We start from the raw sequence: 16,801 nt of genomic DNA on the forward strand, positions 1-16,801 counted from the left end.
TGGTTGATTTGATGCCTTCTCCATTTGGTTTAATTTGGAGCAAATATTAAATATCTTTTAAATAATTTGTTGATATATAGCAGGCAGAGGAACAAAAGAATCTTCTTGTTCAGATCTTTGAGAACCAAAAAAAAAAAAAAAAGCTAGCTAGCTAGACTTAGAATCAAGTTCTTTAAAATCAGTAAGATTTCATTTACAAAAAATGAAGGACTAGATTGAAACCATAGACTATCATCAGAATTTTCCCAATTTCCTAACTTTGTATAACCCCACCTTACCCTTCAAAAAGAGGAAGCATGTGAATTTGGAACTCACTGAGAAGGGTATCTTAAAACCTTGGATCCTAGATAAGATCTGGATATTATGATCAGTAGGTTCAAGACTAGATAGTACAGTATCTCCTACTAAAAGTGTTTCACCTGCTTAACAGGTGAAAATTATTATGCCTTTCTCTTTGACCCATTACCCAAGTAACTATTGCAAAGAGAGCTCTCCACTTTTAAAACTGAACCAATTGACAATATGGACACTATCCCACTTAAACCCTAATATAAGTCTTAATCATTTCCTGTTTAATTCCCAAACCCTGTCATTCTAGATTCCAAAATCCCCCATTCTTAATAACATGACTAGCTCATCAGAAACTTTTAGAACATGACATTAAAAAGCTTATGTATGGGGTGGGTTTGTGGCTTAGTGGTAAATTGCTTTCCTAGCATGTGCCAGACACTGGGTTTGATCCTCAGAACCACATTAAATAAATAAATAAAATAAAAATATTGTGTCTATTTACAACTAAAAAAAATTTTTAAAAGCCTATGTATTTTCCCATTTTAAGAAGCTGGTGTGCTTTGTTGAATCTTGGCACATATAAACTAGGAACATTCAACATTGATTGTATTAGCAAACTAGCTATAAGATCAAAGTAAAATTTCCCCTTAACATAAAGTATCTCAGGAAGATATACTTCAATAAAAAAGTACTATTTTAATGTGGTGGGATGAGAAGCCAACAACATCTCATTGTCTACAAGGGATAGATACAAGTAGATTACTAAATCTATCATATAATGATGTTGGCTATCATAATTATGTCAGAGTAATTCTAGTTTTTCTTTGTGGACTAAAAGTGGTATCTCTTATTCTAGAGTAAATATTGCTAAATATTTTTATTAAGGAAGATGTGTTTAATATATTATTTATTTTTAGTTTTCCTGTTTACTCTTTATCTTCAGATGAACATTAAATACTTTGCATTTTTGATTACAAAAAATGTACAATGGAAATCCAATGAATTTAGTAATTACATGTGATGGGAAAGTTGTACTATTTGAGGAAATATTTTCAAAACATCATTTACTTTGAAAAGAAACATTTATCTTTGTAGATTGCAATAATGATAAAGAGGTGTGAGGATGGCTTAGGTAAGGATCTAAATTGTGTAGTGAGATACAATTTTTACAAAAGATTTTTTTGTTCATTTGGTACTGTCCACATTAAGAAAAAGTAATACGATTAAAACCTCATTATAAAGATGGGATGAATGCATTATGGAATTATGTTTGAAACAAGTACTTAGAAAATGCTATTTATATGGAAGAAAGTCTAATTTGAAACAGAAATCTGCATCAACTGGAGGTCAAATTATGTTGAAGTGCCATCATTACTAGTTCACATTAGGAAGTCATTTTGGTGTGTGTGTGTGTGTGTGTGTGTGTGTTAATTAGAGTGGTGCTTATTAGTTCCCACATAAGTATTCACATGAGAATAACTTCCTGACAAAAATATACAGCTAAGTTAAAAAGCCTTCCTACACATTTCCTACTTGAACTTTCACAAATACTTAACACATTTTAGATACAAACAAATTACTTTATATGTTATTGTACAGGTTCCATTTTATTTGATAAATCTAAAGTGAAAACATTCTGAAATAGATATTAGGTAAACAAACATTCCTCACCTGCCATCTTTGTAATTTTCATAAATAATTTGCTTAAAACCAGTGAGTAGAAAAGATATAACTACTCTTTCCATCGATAATAATCACAAATGAAAGATATATTTAATATATGTGCATATATTTATATATTTGAATATACATACATATATTTAAATATATAGAAGAACTCTCCATAGTATTAATTTTTCATTAGAGTTTTTTTAAAATAATTGAGTATAATAAGGACCTTAATATGATCCATATTCACTATTCATGGGTCAAGTGGGCCAAGAAACCGCTGACTTCTTAATTGCTTTCAAATTTTGAATACTGTTAGTTTTCAGTATTTTAGAAAAATCACACCTGTACTCATTTTCAAACAGCAATGGTGGCAGTTTTCTATCAGGCTTATAAAGTTTCTTCCCCTTATATCACTTATAGTGGGTGCCTAACTATATATCTTTATTATGGTTATATATATGAGCAGTTAGCAGAGGAGAAACTCCTCTGTTTCTACTACACCAAGCAAAAAATGTAAGACTAAGGTTATCTATTACAAAATATTGATAAAATAGGAATTGAATCAATTCAATGGAGCCTAACATTTTGGCAAAGCATTACATAATATAAATGAGTCTTTTTTACCTGCATAATAAGACCTATTTGTATATTTCTATAAAAGAATTTTGAAAACATTTTTCTCATTTATAGTTTCCATTAGCATATAGTGCATCATCTGTACTTATCGTAACAGTTTCTTAGTAATTATAAAGAATCACATGATTTTATATAGATATTTTCAGAGAGTTCAGTGCAAAAGTTCATTTACATGTAACTCAAATTATTTGTTGCCTTATTACAAACACAATGACTTTTAGTAACTCTTAACTTTAGCCAAACAAGTTGAAATTAAGACATTTCATTCTTACCTTGTAATGTATTTAAAAATTCTTTTGTTCACTTTGTAAGGAAGGTCATCAAGAGTACAATTAATTAAACAAACTTAAAGTACATTACTATAAAATATTTTCCCAAGAAGTATTCACCATCAAATATTTGCTGCTATATTATTCTATATGCTTTTGTATATATGCATTACTTCAATATAATATTTGTATACCACTATGAAAAACTACAACTTCTTTTGGACCACTAATACAATAGAGTATTACATATTTTAAGGAAGTGAGTGGGCCTCATTTGGGAAGGAAATGCTTTCAAAGAAAATTTTCAAGGCACAAAAGGATATGTATTAGGAACTGTGTAGCATAGTGTACAATTAAATGGATTTACTTATTTAAAAAGATATCATCCCACTTCCCTGCTAAATGAAATTAACTATCAACTTTGGTTTAGTTATGTTTCCAAGAGGTATAATAGTATGTAATAAAGCATCTCTTTTAGTCATAGGCTTCAAGTGAGAAAACCCAATGTACATTGTATGTATCATGCCCTATAGTCTTTTATTTTAAAAATTCAATTTTTTGCCTCTTGTTAAAAACAATGTTAACTCTTTTAACAAAATTGTATAATAAATATTGGAGAAAATATTCTAATGGAATAACTTATAAAATCTCTAACTCTACAAATTAGTTAACCACCTAAGATGTACCATATTTTTAAAAAATAGCTGGTTATGTTCTACAGTGTCTGCAATGGAAATTCAAACATACAAGTTCCCTCTTTTAGTTTGTATGCTGCTACATTGCAGCCACAAATAGAAAGGATTGATATTTCATAAATGGCTGGAGAAACTCATCTGTAGAATTAAGTCATTCCATTAGATTCATTGGTTAGTAGCATGGTTCAAAATTTTGATTGGCCTTTAGTGAAGGAAAAAGAAATTAAAAACTAATATAGACACAGAAAACTTCCTTTGAGATGTAATACTTTAAAGTTGTTTCCATTCATGGCTAGAAAAGAAAAAAAAAGTTATCTTACAGTGGGTCCATAATTAAAACATTATTATTATTGTATGCTTACAATTATGAAAATTATTTAAGTTGATATGTATAAAACCACTGGAAACACATTGTACAATTGTGGTTCTCTTTTATATGGTATTAATTGAAACAAAGACCTGTCTTTTGACTTTAGTGAACTTATAGTTTTCAAATGATTTTAATCAGGGAACAGGGAAGATTGAGTTGATTTCTTCCATAGTTCATATTTATAGTTTAGATATATGCTCAAAGGTTTCAGTTAATAAATATGGATCTATCGTCTGAACTTGAACTTCTTACCAGTCTCTAGAGCCTTTTCAGATATCGACTTTAATGTGTATTGCTTTATGTTTTAATGTAGAGGGATGAAATGGCTACTATGCTAAACTTTTTATTTGGCAAGTCCTCACACTGTTGTCACCTATGGGCACATGTGGTTATTAACAATTGTTTCCACTTTGAGCATGAAATTATGTGAGTGACAATTTTAAATCCTATTGTTGACATTTTTTGCTAATGATATATATGGTTCTTGGGTCATCAAGTATACTTTATCAGTTCATAATTAGCAATAAGTAATTCTCAACTAATTAATGCCTAAGTAAAATAACATTTCAAAGATTGGATTATTCAGGTATATTTATATGGGGTTATTAAATATTGGTTGTTTTCACTAATGATAGATAACCATATGTACAAGACTGATGACTTGATTATATAGTTAAAGGATGGTTTCAGAACTAAAAACTAAACTTTGAGTTACTCAAATAATTGAGCTTGGTCTGGGTTTGTAGCATGTGTGAGGCACTGGGTTCAATCCTCAGCACCAAGTAAAAATAAATAAAAAAAATAAAATAAAGACACTGTGTCCATCTGCAACTAAAATATTAAAAATATATTTGAGCCAGACACAGTGGTGCATGCCTGTAATCCCAGCAGCTCTGGAGGCTGAGACAGGAGGATTGTGAGTTCAAATCCAGCAAGGTGCTAAACAATTCAATGAGACTCTGTCTCTAAATAAAAAACAAAATAGGGCTGGGGATGTGGCTCAGTGGTTGAATGCCCCTGAGTTCAATCCCTAGTACCCCCCGAAAATTATATGTATATATACATTATTTGTTTAACCAAAAGATGTTTAACCAAAAGATGTTTGATGGTAAGGTTAGTTATTTGACAGATAATTTTATTAATAATACATCTGAAATATTTTGTTTTATTTTATTAATAATACATCTGAAATATAATTTTAATTTCTTCAAAAGGTTCTGCAGAATATGTATTTTTATGTTTATCTATTGCTTGTCACAGTGTATTTACTGACATATTGCAAACATGTAGAAAAGTACAACTAAATGAATTTTCCCAAACTGAACACACATATACCATCATCATACAACTCAAAAAACAGAACATTATTAGTAACTAGGTGTTCTCTTTATAGTCCTCTGCCTACTTCCCAATAATTATCACTTCCTGACTTTAATGACCTATGGATTAGCTCTTCCTGATTTTAGTACCTAAGCATTGGATAGCTGGGGAATTTTAACATAACAAGAATTTTTACAATGTTTTACAATGGATTATGTATAGTTTGAGAGCTGGCATTCTCAACCTTTTTCCTGTCCATTGTACCTACAGGATATCACACATTCCTATGCTCAGTGGATTATTATTAGAATTATTAGAGTGTAGGAGTATATAATTAGAGAAAAAAAAATGAAGAGTATTTTGTTGTATTAGCAGGGTTTCTCAACTTCATCTCTATGAATATTTTGGGTTGGATAATTCATTGTTGTGAGGAATGGTCCTGCACATTGTAGGGTTTAGAAGCACCTTTGGCCTTTGCAAACTTTATACCAATATATAGCCCTGCTTTAGCTGCCAAAATGTCTCTAAACATTGCTTAATGTGCCCTAGAGGGCAAAATTACCCCTGAATAGAACTACTGTGCTGGGAATATATATTTCCTCCTCTTTTTTTTTTTTTTTTTTGGTACTGGAGAGTGAATCCAGGGGCACTTAACCACTGAGCCAAATCCCCAACCCTTTTTTATGTTTTAATTAGATACAGGGTCTAGCTGAGTTGCTTAGAGCCTTCCTAAGTTGCTGAGGCTGGCCTTAAACTCATGATCCTCCTGCCTCAGCCTCCCAAGCTCCTGGGAGTACAGGCATGCACTACTATGCCTGACTATATTTCCTCTTTGATGATCACTAATTTAAAAGTCAACAAATCAATCAATAAAAGTTCTAGAGAAGTAGCTATCATTTATCATAAGAAGGTATTAATAATTAGCCCCTTAGCAATGAATTGAATGATTCGGAGGTTTGTGTTACCTAGTGATTTTGGATGATGTTTTAGAAAGTAGATATTAGACTACATGGCATTTAAATGACTGTTCAGCAGGCTCACTCTACACTGTAGGATGTAAAACTGGAACTGGAAGATCTTACAATCTAGTGATATATATATAATCTGTGTGTGTGTGTGTGTGTGTGTTATCTTTCAAAATTCTAATAAAATTCTAACAAAATTTACAGGAGTAAATACCATATTCAAATACACAAAACAGATTCTACTAAAACATGTCTTTACCCCATCCTTCACTCTCCTTCATAATTGTCTAGGATATTTGATATTTTGCCTCAAATGTAAAGGCTGTTAAGATATAGTCAAATTAGATATAGAAGCACTCATGTGAACTTACACAAGTCCATTTGTCTTCTGTTTTCTCAATCACAATAGTCTGTGTGTCACTACCTGGTGGTATGTATTCATAGTCATCATACAGGAGACCTAGGATTGGATATTGTGTCCTGTACCTATACACAGGAAAAAAGTTTACAGTGTATTAGAAAATAACTCATATTTAGTTGCTCCTAGTTTGATTCCCCTTAATAAACCACTTGGCTCTGAAGGACTTTTAAATGTTTCAAAGAAAGAATATAAATCACCTCTCAATAGGCAAAGATTTATTACAATTATTTTCCAAAAAACAAAGGGGAGAAACTTTTACCTCTGCCTGTCATGGATCATTGACAGCACAGGAAAATGATTCCAGACAAGGATACAAATGAAGTGTGTCCTATAAATGCCTAGCTCACTGCCTAGAGAGATTTACTTGGTTAAAGGATAGGGAAAACTAACCAAAACATACTTTAGAAATATCACCAAGCAGAGATGACAGAGAGTAGAGAACAGGTAGGTTAAGGCAGTCAATTTTTGTTGGCAGATTACCAGAAAATAGAAAGTTATACAGATGGGGAGAGAGGTCAGGAGAGGCTTCCCTATAATTTGTTTGGTGAAGGCCATTCAGTATATGTGTGTGAAGGCGTCATCAATGCCAGGGAAAGACCATTGAAAAGGAGCGGGCTGGAAATCCCTTGAACTTGCACAGGGATAGTCATTTTTGTGTTCCTCTAGCCAGAGAAGAAATAACTTATAATATATGGGACATCCCATAGACAACATAGAAAACTACTGTTTTGATAGGGATATGAATTAGCCTTAAGTGCAGATTGTTCTAACAGTTTAAAAACATGACTTGAAAGTATTAATCTGTTTCCAAGTAAATTTATCTCAGAATAAAACTTCCAAATATTTTAAGTAATACCAAAAAATCTAGAATGCAACAACATAAAACCTTAATATATGGCATCCCATAAAAAATCAGTAGTCAGCCAGGTGCGGGGGTTCATGCCTGTAATCCCAGCGGCTCAGGAGGCTGAGGTAGGAGGATTGTGAGTTCAACGCCAGCCTCAACAAAAGCAAGGCACTAAGCAACTCAATGAGACCCTGTCTGTAAATAAAATACAAAATAGGGTTGCGGGTGTGGCTCAGTGGTCAAGTGCCCCTGAGTTCAATTCCTGCTACCCCCCCAAAAATCAGTTGTCATACAATGAAACAGGAAGATATGACTAATAATGAAGAGAAAAATAAATTAGTAGAAACAAGCCAAGAAAAAATACTGACTAAAAATGAGTAGGAAAGATGCATCTATTAGAAATGCACAAAATATATTCAAGAAGTTAGAGGAATTTATGAACACAATGAGGAAAGTAATAGAGGATATTAAAAAGATCATATTGGAGTTGTAAAGATGAAAAATACATTGAATAGGGTTAAAAGCAGAGTGGACACTATGTAAGAAAAGACTAGTAAATTTGAAGGCATAGATAAATTGTCTAGAATAATACATGATGGAAAAAGACTGACATATACAACATGTAGAAAATGGTCATTGCCATTGTGTGTGTTTGTGTGCATTAAAGTTATGCAGAATGGCAGAAGATAAGAAGTAATTGAATAAATCACAACCAAATTATTTCCAAGTTTGATGAAAAATGAAATTACAGATCTAAGAAGTTGCTTAAACCTCAAGAAAAAGAAATATGAAGAAAACCACAGAGAGGCACATTTTTTAATTTATAAAAGCTAGTGATAAAGAATCTTAAAACAGCCAGAGAATAAAGAACACTACCCAGAGGAAAAAAATAATAATTTTAACATCAAACTTCTCATCAGTCACAATGAGAGTCAGAATACAAGGGAGTGACATCTTTTATGTACTTCATTTAAAAAAACCTATCAGCTTACTATTTTATACCCTATAAAAACATAGTAGTCCTCCCTTATAGTTTCAGTTATTCTCAGTCCAAATTATTAAATGGAAAATACTAGAAATAAATACTTTTTAAATTTCAAATTCTGCACTGACCTGATTAGGATAATGAAATATTTTATGCTGTCCTATACCACTTGGGATGCAAATCATCCATGTTTTTCAATATATCTATGATGAATATGTCTATAGCTTCTAATGAATTAGTAGCTTTCTCAATTATCAGATCAATCATCCTAAAAACTAGTGCTTGCATTCTTGTAATCATCTTACTTAATAATAATGTCCCCCATGCACAAGACTAGTGATGGTGGCAATGCATATATATCCAAGAGAAGATATAACATATTCCCTTCAAGGGAAAAGGTAAAAGCTCTCCATAAGAAAAAAAAAACAACTATGATGTTGTTGCCAAGATTTATGATAAAAACAAATAGGAAAAAAAGCATTAGTACATATAGGGTTCAGTACTATACCATGTTTCAGGTATCCACTGACAGTCTTGAAACATGTGCCTCTCAGATAAGGAACTATTACTGTATCTCTGGATAATGGGGGTAAGAAAAGACTATTTCAGATTTAAAAAGTCAAAAGAAGTCTTCACCAAAAGAGCAGCATAATAAAGGTTTAAGGAATGTATTCATTCAGACAAAGGGACAATCACAGAAATTTGGATCTAAGCAAAGGAATTAATAGCTCCAGAAAAGATAAATATGCAGGCAAACTTAAAACACTGCTTTTTACTCTTAATATGTCTTTAAAAGATAATTGGCTAGGGGCTGAGGTTGTGGCTTCGTGATAGAGCACTTGTCCAGCATGTGTGAAGCACTAGGTTCAATTCTCAGCACTGCATATAAATAAATAAAATGAAGGTCTGTTGACAAGTAAAAGAATATTTTTGAAAAAAGATAATTGACTTAAAAATAATCTATGCAGGGATTTTAATATATGTAAAAGAAAACATATAGGCCAAAATTAAAACATAATTATGTAAAGAAGTAATTTATCCAAAAGAAAGGAAAAGAGCAAAAGGGGAATAAATAAAACAATGAAACAAAACCAAAAACAAATAGTAAGACAGTAAATTTAAATCCAGCATTACATATAATCATATTAAGTATAGATGGTTTAAATACTCTAAGTTGAATCTCTGTAACATACAACTAAGAGTTCTCACTCATACAGTTGGTCAACCAACCAATTATTTTTATTTATTTACATGTTATGTAACATTATGAATATTAAAAAGGTGTGTTACAGGACTAAAGACAATAACAATGTCTTGTAAATATTAATCCTTCAATAGAATTATTAGCTAGTAAAAAACACCAAACTTTGTCTAGTGCTCAATTTTAATAACTTGTAATATATAATAACTAGTACAATAACTTGAAATGTATAATTACCAGTCATATTAAAACATCATACAAAAATACATTACTTTTTAGTAGTAATGGTAGTCCTTCCAGAACTGGAGGGTTGAGTATGTGATGAATATATTTCTTGTCTCAACTTTGATAGTTCCTTAAAAATGAAAAACAACATAATCCTTTTTTAAAAAGTAGAAACATGAGTAAGATGTATGCTTGATCATTAAACAAGTTTACTAGGATAATTACCACCCCTTTCCTTTTTAACCTCGAGGCAAAAATGTTCTAATCTCATTTGTTGATTATCATATAATATTGCTTAATGGTATTCAAAAAGTTATATACTTCTGTAGGAATCCACTAATGGAGGTAGGATATCTATATTTTGTGGAAAAGTTGAAATTAAATGGGCATAGTTCTTATAATAAGGATGTGGACGTTTTTGTCTTAAAAAGCCTGAAAAATATAGCCAAAGCATGAAAGTATCGATACTTCAATATGGAAACACATATAGGTTCCTAATAGTGAATGTTACTATAAACACCATTGTTCAATAACCACAATATGATATTAGCCACAATTTTGGTTGTTCCCTTTGTACCTATGGTATGCCAGATCCTGAGCTACATACTGAAGATACAGGGAGGAATATAACACAGTCACTTGATGAAGTAGCCCATAATTTAGTAAGAAGCTCACAGTCTTTGAGGGAGTTTCACTGCTAATGAAACATAAAATCAGTGTCTTAAAAATGTCCAATGTACAATACCAAGCACTTATTTTTGCTTCAGTTCTTTCACTTGAATTATATCTCCTGAAATATAACTCTGCTTTTTCCCATGCATTTCCACATAATAAAGCATGTCTTGGTAATGTATCCTTTTCTAATACCTGGGAAGTGTTTATCCTTTTGGACTGAGTTATATTATTATTCTTTCCTATCCCTTTCTTTCTTTACCTCTGACTGACGTTTTATAAGGGAATCCTTCTCTTCCAGCAAGCTGGTGAGTTCATGAAGCTTGAATTGGAAGTCACTACAACTTCCTTCTCTTCTTGAAACATCTTTTTGGTACTGGTTTAACTGGGACTAAAGATATAGAAAGAAGTAAATATTATTATAGCCCTTATTTATAAAGTGTATCACTGAGCTCCAGAATAGTTTTAGTTACACAGTCACACAGCTAGTCATGAATGAAAATACTAATAATTACAAACTTCCATAGAAATTTGTGAATATAAAAAAATGAAAGGAATTTTTCTTTTTTTCTTTCCTTTTTTTTTCTTTTGGTACTAGGGATTTAACCCAGGGGCACTTAACCGCTGAGCCACAACCCAAGCTCATATTTTTATATCTTTATTTAGAGACAGGGTCTTGCTGAGTTGCTTTGTCCCTTGCTAAGTTGCTGAGGCTGGCTTTGAACTCATGATCCTCCTGCCTTAGCCTCCCAAGATGATTGAAGTTACAGGCATGCATCACTGCCCTGGCTCATTTTCCACTTTATCACTTATGTGTACATAGGTGACTGTTTGGTTAAAGTTAGTAATGTTGAGAAGACAAGGAGAAAACCAGTGGAGGAAATCTAGTTATCAGTATACTTTTTAGAAAATTATGTTTTGTTTCATTTTGATTTTTGGTAAAGATCATAAGTGATATTTGAAAAGAAAAATCTTTCATCATTTTGTTCATTAAGAAATTTAAGTATATTTGAGAATATTTAGAAATCAATATATTATGAGATATATTAAGTCAATTCAACCTAGAATTAAAAGGTAAGTCACTATACATTTATTACAAATACTCTAATTTTATTATAATTATAGGCAAATAAAACTTAATATCATTTTTATCATTGTGCTGGACAAAGTCTTTGATATTTATCATCTCTCAATGTTCAGGGATGATTGTATAAATTCAGTTATGGCTTTGCTAGATAGTCTTGAATATTTCTCTTGCCTGCATAAGCAGATCATAGAGTGCTCCACCTATTCCCCCAAAACACATTAACAAATACCCAACACAATGAAATTAATATTTTCCTTTACTATGCTAGAATAGATGAAGCAGAATTAGAAAACAATTAAACAATGATATTTTATGCATGATGATGTAAACTTAAAAGGTTCTATGACATATTCATAAAACTTTACCTTCAGTTGATTTTTCCTTGTGAGCTTAAACTTGAAACTATCATTGTGATAGAAAATACATGTTGACCTGTGTATTATGAAATATAGGATCAACATACCCTTAGCTTGCAGATCTCTCTGTCTTTCTCTACTCGCAAGTTTTTAACCATCTCCATGTAATGGTTGCCAATCTCATCCATTTTAGCCTGCAGCATCGGGCCTGTGCAAGTCTCAGAAACCTACACAAGATGAAATAACTTTTCATAATTGGATTGTTGTGAAGGAAATACATATTATGTTTTAAAGATTACTATTACATGAAACCATATGATTAAATATGACATACAAATAATGATAGTGGTTTTCAGAAACTGTTTTAGAAAGCTCAAATATCACTTTGATAAGAACTATGGTTATCAGAAAGCAATCTACACACTTTCTCAAGATGAACAGGAAGGAAGGAAGGAAGGAAGTGTTGTGGTGTGAACTGAAAAACAAAATCAATAAGAGTGTAAGTTATAGGTTAGCAACAAATATAGATAATATATTTAAGGTTTTGATAAGTGAGACAAGATGATTATAAAGCAAGAACTGTCATAGATAGTCCTAAGACTCCATTTTGCTGCCTTCTATAGAAAATCTGTTACCAGAACTGTTTCTAAGAAAATGAAATGAAAGCTGTTTTCTTATAATATATTGATTTCTGTACTTTGTATCCCACAAAATGTACTCAACCCAGGATATGGTGGCCTTGGTGACCCAAGACTTTGAAGTAGATTCTCACCCTTGCTAACCACCTGCTCGAACTCAGGATATGGTTGTCTAACAAATGCTCAAACCCAAGACAGGATTGTTAAGTTGCTGTGCTACTTGCTGTCTTAGCTTCTATGATTGGCTTGCTTGGATGACACTAAGGAAAGTCCCTGAGCTGTGGTTTTCTGCCTTAAATTCCCAAGACAAGGGCTAGGAAATGGCTGTTCTCCCACGGAGCTTCAGTCTCTATGGCTGGGTGACAGTGCCTGGCCAGGTAAATAAAGCTCTCTTTGATTTGAATTTGGACTTAGAATGTTTTCTGAAGTGGCTCCTCATAACGGAAGGAAGGAAGGAAGGAAGGAAGGAAGGAAGGAAGGAAGGAAGGAAGGAAGGAAGGAAGGACAAGATAAATTTTACTATTGCCAATGCTAGAATTACACTGATATAACTAAGGCAATGTTCCAACTTTAAAACAAAAAATTAATACCTGCATTCTAAGGTTTTTATTCTCTTGCTCCAAATTACGTTTACAATATTCCAGTTCTTTTACTCTGTATTCCATGTCTGATAATGTATGTCGAAGAGAAAGATTATTTTCTTCCAATGCCTGACATTTTGAGCTTGAGTCTTGAAGTCCCTGCTATAAGGAAGATACAAGTACATAAGATAAATCTATTTGCAGTGAAATATTCTTTTAATCAGTTCATTCCATCAAATCAAGCAAATATTTCCCATCCTCATTTTATTATATTCTTTCCCTTAGATGATATGTTAAATCAGCCATGTAAAATATTAGTCTTGCTCCTATTCTCAATTACCTATTTTTAGTGAAAATGAGTCAAGGCTACATGAATTTTTGGTATCCCAAGTCAGTAATAAGATTTTTGGTACTCTTTGATAATATTTTATCTTGCCTTCTAGTAAGCATCAAAATGATGATGTACCTAATTATTTATGTGACAACTACCAACTGAGCAAGAATTTAGAACAGCCATGAGGGTGATTAGGAAGGAGTAAGCCTTAGAGACTCAAAATGGTCTCTTAGAAATTATCTTTACTCAGATATCAGGAGAAATCTTCTACAGTTCATTCATTCTCTTATTATTCATTGCACAAATACAAGGTAAGATCTACGAAAGCTTTTTTTCACATTAACACATTAGTAGATTAAATGAATGAGTGAACCTAGATTTTTAGTATTCATATAATTCTTGTCACTCAAAAATACAGATAATTTTGTACTATATATATTGTATGCCTAAAATATATAAGGTTGTTTTTTCTAAAACCACTCAATTCTCATATAAAAATTGTTTCATCATATATTAATTCTGTCTGAATTGTATCTCATAATTCTAATGTACTAGTCTTGTACATATAAAAAACTATCAATCTAGTTTATCACCAACAAAAATATAAACTTACTTGCTGCTGACGATTATTTGCTCTCACTGATGCCAAGAGTTCTTCATACTCTTTTATTTGAGTTTCTTTGAATGCCACATCCTTCTCAAGTCTTGTCTTGTCATTTTCCAGTGACTAGAACCATAAATTATTTATTATGATTCAGAATAACATAAGCTTGTCAACAACCACATAATACAAAGACTTGTCTACATTAGAAGATTTAAATAATCTCTTGTTTCATTTGTAGTTGCTTAATAAAGCAGAATTATTAAAAGTTAAGCAAAGTGTGGTATAAACAAGATTGAAACATTCAAAACCCATATTGAAAAGGATATTTTGATGGACTAACTCTAAGTGCAATGAAGCAGAACCTTCTGAATTATTCTAATGTTTTTATCCAAATTGCAAAGACTCCTTGTTAATCCCAGCAGGTGGTGAATTTTCAAATTAGAGACTAACTACATTCATTAGAATGAAGAAACAAAAGAAAAACCACTTCAAAGTCCTCAAGGAGTTATTCATTGTAAGGAAAGCATTCTGAATGTATCTAGTTGATGGCACCAAGAACACAGATTAAAATAGAAAATAAAACAGGTCAAATTCTTAGAGAAACAAGTTTTTAAACTGTTTAGTTTGAAGAGAAAATCAGAGTATGCTTTATTATTAAGAAACGGAGAAATTCCTATTAAATGAGTCAGATTATTCTAATACTGTGGGCTACTCCCTAGTTTTCACCATTAATTACCATTAGTAGTAAACTAAATAATAAATGCATATTCAACATTCTTTCAAACTGGACATTACATGTTATACCCTTTTTTCCTTTTCTAAAACTAACTATTTTGAGAAAACCTTAGCTATGTCCGGGTAAGCATAATATTGCTGTGTTGTACTGAATTTTAAAAAAGTGTACTGAATGTCTTCATTTCTATGGTAGGAAGTAAAGAATTAGAAGTGGCTTAGGAAAGAAAATTAAAAATAATTCTTACGGTCAAGTCATTTTGAAGATGTCCAAGCTCCTCACGTATATTGCTGAATGTGGACAGCACTAGCCTGAGTGACTTATCAGACATACCCCTCATCTGGAGGAAGAAAATAATTCATGGTTGATTTTTTATTAACATTCAAAAATAGGCAATATAAGTGAAAGTAATCTTATTTTTCTGTTCCTACCAGTAACCTTATTTATAATTTTATTTTGGACATGACTGTATTAGAATAGTGATACAAGATATATTTTTTTCAATAATGTACTTAAGCAGTCCCGGCAGTATTCCTTAAAAGATCATAGCCAGGTATTGTGAACAAGGGTTTTTTTTTTTTTTATGTCGTATATCACAAAGTATCACCTTTCTCACAAGGTAGAATTCTATCAATTTTTCTTTCTTTTTTAAAAAATTAGAAAACATAAGAGAATCAACCTTCAAGTAATGAAATTAAATTTCCTATGTGTGATTCCAAGAGCATATATTTTTCCTAAATTAAGAAGAATTTAATAATAATTAAGTTTGAATTTGAAGTGCAGGATCATTTTTAATTATAAAGAAGAAGAAGAAAAAAAGCCTTTCACTAAATTATTTTCATTTATTTAAAGAAAATATATATTTTTAAAAATAGAAAATTCTCCTTTATCTGGAAAGATAAAGGAGAAATACCTTTCCCTAGTCCTCTTACTAAGTACACTAGAAACCCTAGATATTATATATAAAACAAATATTTAAAAGCTCAGAATGGTGAAAAGAATGGTTAGTACATTTGTAACTGAGGGATGACACATTGAATTCTTGGATTTTATTTTGTTTTATATGTCATAGACTGGTGTTTGAAAAACAGGTAATCCAAATATACCAATGGATATGGGGAACAGATGTCCTAAGAAAAGCCTTTTTGCAATAGCCAAAGGTTCATGAAAGGACAGGAGGGCTAGGAAGACAGAAACTTTAAGTTGATAACCCTTGACTGCAGAAAAATACAACAGGAAAAAATTTTTAACACTACCCTCACCCAAACAAGAAAAGCTGAGAGTGAAACCTGGACTTCCTCCATCATCAGGCTCTAAAGAGGCATACCAACATAACTCATCAGGTTGGTATCAATAAAGGTAGGATAGAGAGATGAGTCTTTCATCTTAGATGGGGAAAAATGAAATTCCAAGCACTGTTGTATCAGTTGATATCATGAAGGGAGCTTAGGCTTTCATCCTATCATATCAAGAAAGGATGAGTAGAGAATCCTAGACATCTTCCTTTTCCATCTGGCTTTGACAGTGCCTTCACTTCCTCTGGGGTTTCAGTATCAGAGATATTCTAATAGAACAGAATATTTGAGTAATATCCAGTGTCATGGTACCAAAAGTGGACAGATTTCAACTGAAAATCTCTTACCATTTCAAGAACAAGGAATATCTCAATTCAATAAGATAAACAATCTATGCCTACATCAAGAGAACTGAAATGTTAGAAATGCCTGACAAGGTTTTTAGGCAAGCATTCTAAAATGCTTCAGCAGAAAACTACAAACAGACTGAAGCAAACAAATGTAACCATGTCTCAACAACAAACTAGAAAGTCTCAATAAAGAAATAAAAAAATATAAAGAATGAAAAAGGATCTGGGAATAGTAGGGCACATCTGTAATCTCAG

The 16,801-nt window shown here is 31.8% G+C and overlaps 1 protein-coding gene across 1 annotated transcript in view; it reads right to left on the bottom strand.

Moving 5' to 3' along the window:
* Window positions 1-3,727: 3,727 nt before the first annotated feature.
* The window catches only part of POF1B (POF1B actin binding protein), a 69,759-nt gene continuing 56,685 nt past the window's right edge, over window positions 3,728-16,801 (bottom strand). Inside the window, exons 9-16 of the mRNA XM_081276419.1 lie at window positions 15,149-15,241; window positions 14,178-14,291; window positions 13,240-13,392; window positions 12,119-12,238; window positions 10,831-10,959; window positions 9,944-10,026; window positions 6,589-6,703; window positions 3,728-3,854 (exon numbers count right to left, since the gene is read on the bottom strand). Of these exons, the coding sequence (XP_081132545.1) occupies window positions 3,849-3,854; window positions 6,589-6,703; window positions 9,944-10,026; window positions 10,831-10,959; window positions 12,119-12,238; window positions 13,240-13,392; window positions 14,178-14,291; window positions 15,149-15,241 (813 nt within the window). The 3' untranslated portion in view covers window positions 3,728-3,848. The remainder of the gene's footprint in view (window positions 3,855-6,588; window positions 6,704-9,943; window positions 10,027-10,830; window positions 10,960-12,118; window positions 12,239-13,239; window positions 13,393-14,177; window positions 14,292-15,148; window positions 15,242-16,801) is intronic.

Source organism: Spermophilus citellus, assembly GCF_964194105.1.
Source record: "Spermophilus citellus genome assembly, chromosome: X".
Classification (NCBI taxonomy): domain Eukaryota; kingdom Metazoa; phylum Chordata; class Mammalia; order Rodentia; family Sciuridae; genus Spermophilus; species Spermophilus citellus.